This window comes from Nicotiana tabacum, chromosome 17 (assembly GCF_000715075.1).
Source record: "Nicotiana tabacum cultivar K326 chromosome 17, ASM71507v2, whole genome shotgun sequence".
In the NCBI taxonomy this organism is placed as follows: domain Eukaryota; kingdom Viridiplantae; phylum Streptophyta; class Magnoliopsida; order Solanales; family Solanaceae; genus Nicotiana; species Nicotiana tabacum.
Window position 1 is genome coordinate 74,073,345 of NC_134096.1, and position 2,647 is coordinate 74,075,991.

A 2,647-nucleotide genomic window follows, 5' to 3' on the forward strand; every position below is an offset into this window, starting at 1 on the left:
AATATTAAACGGCAAATAAAAAGGACCGGAGGGAGTAGGAAATTAACAAAAAATAGTGCAAATACAGCTCTGATTCCTGTTTCCATGCAGAAGTAGGGTAAGTCAACTTGGGCATTATTTTTTATCTTCAGTTTGCTGAGTTTCAAAAGGCATATGTACTACTTTATTTTAGTATAGAGCAGCTGATAACTTTTTAACGAATGATGGATTAACACCAAACTTAACTGAAACAGACATGTTAATTAATTCTTAGTGGCCCTGCCATTCTGTACTCTTTACTGAGCATGAGATTTTGTTTGCTTATAAATAGCGGCTCCTACTAACTCCCGATGTTATAGACTTATAGTGAAAAAAAAAGTACTACTTACTATTTACTGCATCTGCAATCATGAACACGAAAAGCCATATGCCTTTAACTAACTCTTTGATTTGCTTCATCTTTCTCAGTTCTTTTGTGTATGGGCAACTTGATTACAAATATTACGACGCCACCTGTCCCAACCTCACTAAAATCGTTAGATATGGCATCTGGTCTGCTATTTCTAATGAAACCAGAATGGCTGCCTCTCTTTTGCGCTTGCACTTCCATGACTGTTTTGTTAATGTAAAATATGAACTCGTTTCTAATTTTATGCACTAACCTAAGTACATAGCTAATGCCAGTGATCTGATTGCTTACTTCTTTTAAAAATGTTTATGTTGTCTAGGGATGCGACGGGTCTGTACTACTCGACGATACTAGTACATTCACAGGAGAGAAGAATGCATCTGCTAATCGAAACTCAGCCAGAGGATTTGAAGTCATTGATACAATAAAAGCTAACGTGGAGAAAGCTTGCCCGTCTACAGTTTCATGCGCTGATATACTGACTCTAGCAGCTAGAGAAGCTATCTATCTCGTAAGATTTTTCTTATCAAAAGGCTTTCAGATTCATGATCAATATTCATTGCCTAAACATACTTTTGTCAAATTGTTATATACTACTAAAAATTGATCTTCTTGTTTAATTTAAACGAATGTTTTCAGACTGGAGGCCCATATTGGTCAGTGTCGTTGGGTCGTCGAGATAGTCTTACCGCAAGTCAAAGTGCAGCTAATGCTCAGATTCCATCACCTTTCGAGCCCTTAGAAAACATTACTGCAAAATTTGTTTCAAAGGGTCTTGACGTAAAAGATGTTGTGGTGCTATCAGGTACTAAACCTATGCCAAGATGCAACTTTTCCTTTTATAGATCGACTAAAATCCTAATAAAACATCCCTTCGGGTTAATTTCACTTGTGATCACTTAATAATATTTATTATAATAGTAAAATCATAAAACTATTTTTTTCATACTAAAGTTTTGAACTTTACACATTTAGAACAGTTCGTCAGAAAACAATTCTTCGTCAAATTAAAGTATTTGCACTATGAATGAATTGCTCGAAAAATACAAATGATAGAAATGTCAAATTTCAAAATTCCGTTATGACATGTGATAAATTGGGAAATTGGTTCTCAACAAAAATTAATTAGTCGTTTGCATAGTTGATCATCCATGCATGATTTGATGCAGGTGCACACACCATTGGATTTGCTCAATGTTTCACCTTCAAGCAAAGGCTATTTGATTTTGATGGATCTGGAAATCCTGACCCGACACTGGATTCATCATTACTAGGCAATCTGCGAAGCGTATGTCCCAACCAAAGTGATTCAGATTCCAACTTGGCCCCTTTAGATGCAGTTACAATCAACAAGTTTGATAATGTATATTTCAAGAATCTGATGAACAATTCTGGGCTTCTTCAGTCAGACCAAGCTTTAATGAATGATAATAATACTGCTTCAATGGTGTCAACTTACAGCAAGTATCCATATCTATTTTCCAAAGCGTTTGCAGCATCTATGGTGAAGTTGACCAACTTAGGTGTGTTAACAGGACAAGATGGAGAGATCAGAAAGAACTGTAGGTTGGTGAATTAGGAAGTTCGGATTGTGAGATAATTAGCTAATAATGTATCCTCAATGTATGTTTGATGTAGTATAGAAAGGAATTCACTGTCTTTGAAATTGAAGTCCATGTGCACGGCCAATTTCTTTGCTTTAGAATAAGATATATCGCATATATCGCCATAGTACTATTTGTATGAGCCCTTTAATTCAAGCAATGTTTTTTTTGTCTACAAGTAAAAAGGCTAGTTTTGTCCCTCACAAATATTAGTCTCATCAACTACCTAAACAATACAAAAAAGAGTACTACGAAACAGCTTGAAATCAAAGCTGCGCGAGTTGGAAACTTGGAATGCAGATATGGGCAAAGGTGCATCTTACGTAGAAAGACGACACAATATAACAAATGATTGAAAATTAACTAACTAGAGACAAGAAAGGCAACAAGTACTTCTAATTTGTCTTTGCATGCCAAAGTTGTTAGTACAAAATACATGAACAGATCATGGCGCACCTACTTGAGTTTAGTGGTGTTTAGAATTTTTCGTGGTTCAGTGATATCTTGTTGGGCTGTCACTACAATAAATGTTAAATTTAACTACGGTATAAAATTCGTTCTAAGTCGTGATAAAAATTTAATTCATCTTTAAATACATGAATCACATACTTTTTGTGACGAAACTAAAAATTTCGTAGCAAAGTTGTCCAGTAAA

General features: G+C 35.2%; 1 protein-coding gene across 1 annotated transcript; it reads left to right on the forward strand.

Annotated features, from left to right (window-relative positions):
- Nucleotides 1–330: 330 nt before the first annotated feature.
- On the forward strand, nucleotides 331–2,125 carry LOC107807056 (peroxidase 10-like). The gene is made up of 4 exons (XM_016631342.2): nucleotides 331–604; nucleotides 708–899; nucleotides 1,028–1,193; nucleotides 1,558–2,125. Exons 1-4 carry the CDS (start codon nucleotides 389–391, stop codon nucleotides 1,965–1,967), a joined length of 984 nt encoding a protein of 327 aa, XP_016486828.1. The 5' UTR covers nucleotides 331–388; the 3' UTR covers nucleotides 1,968–2,125.
- The last annotated feature ends 522 nt before the right edge of the window (nucleotides 2,126–2,647 follow it).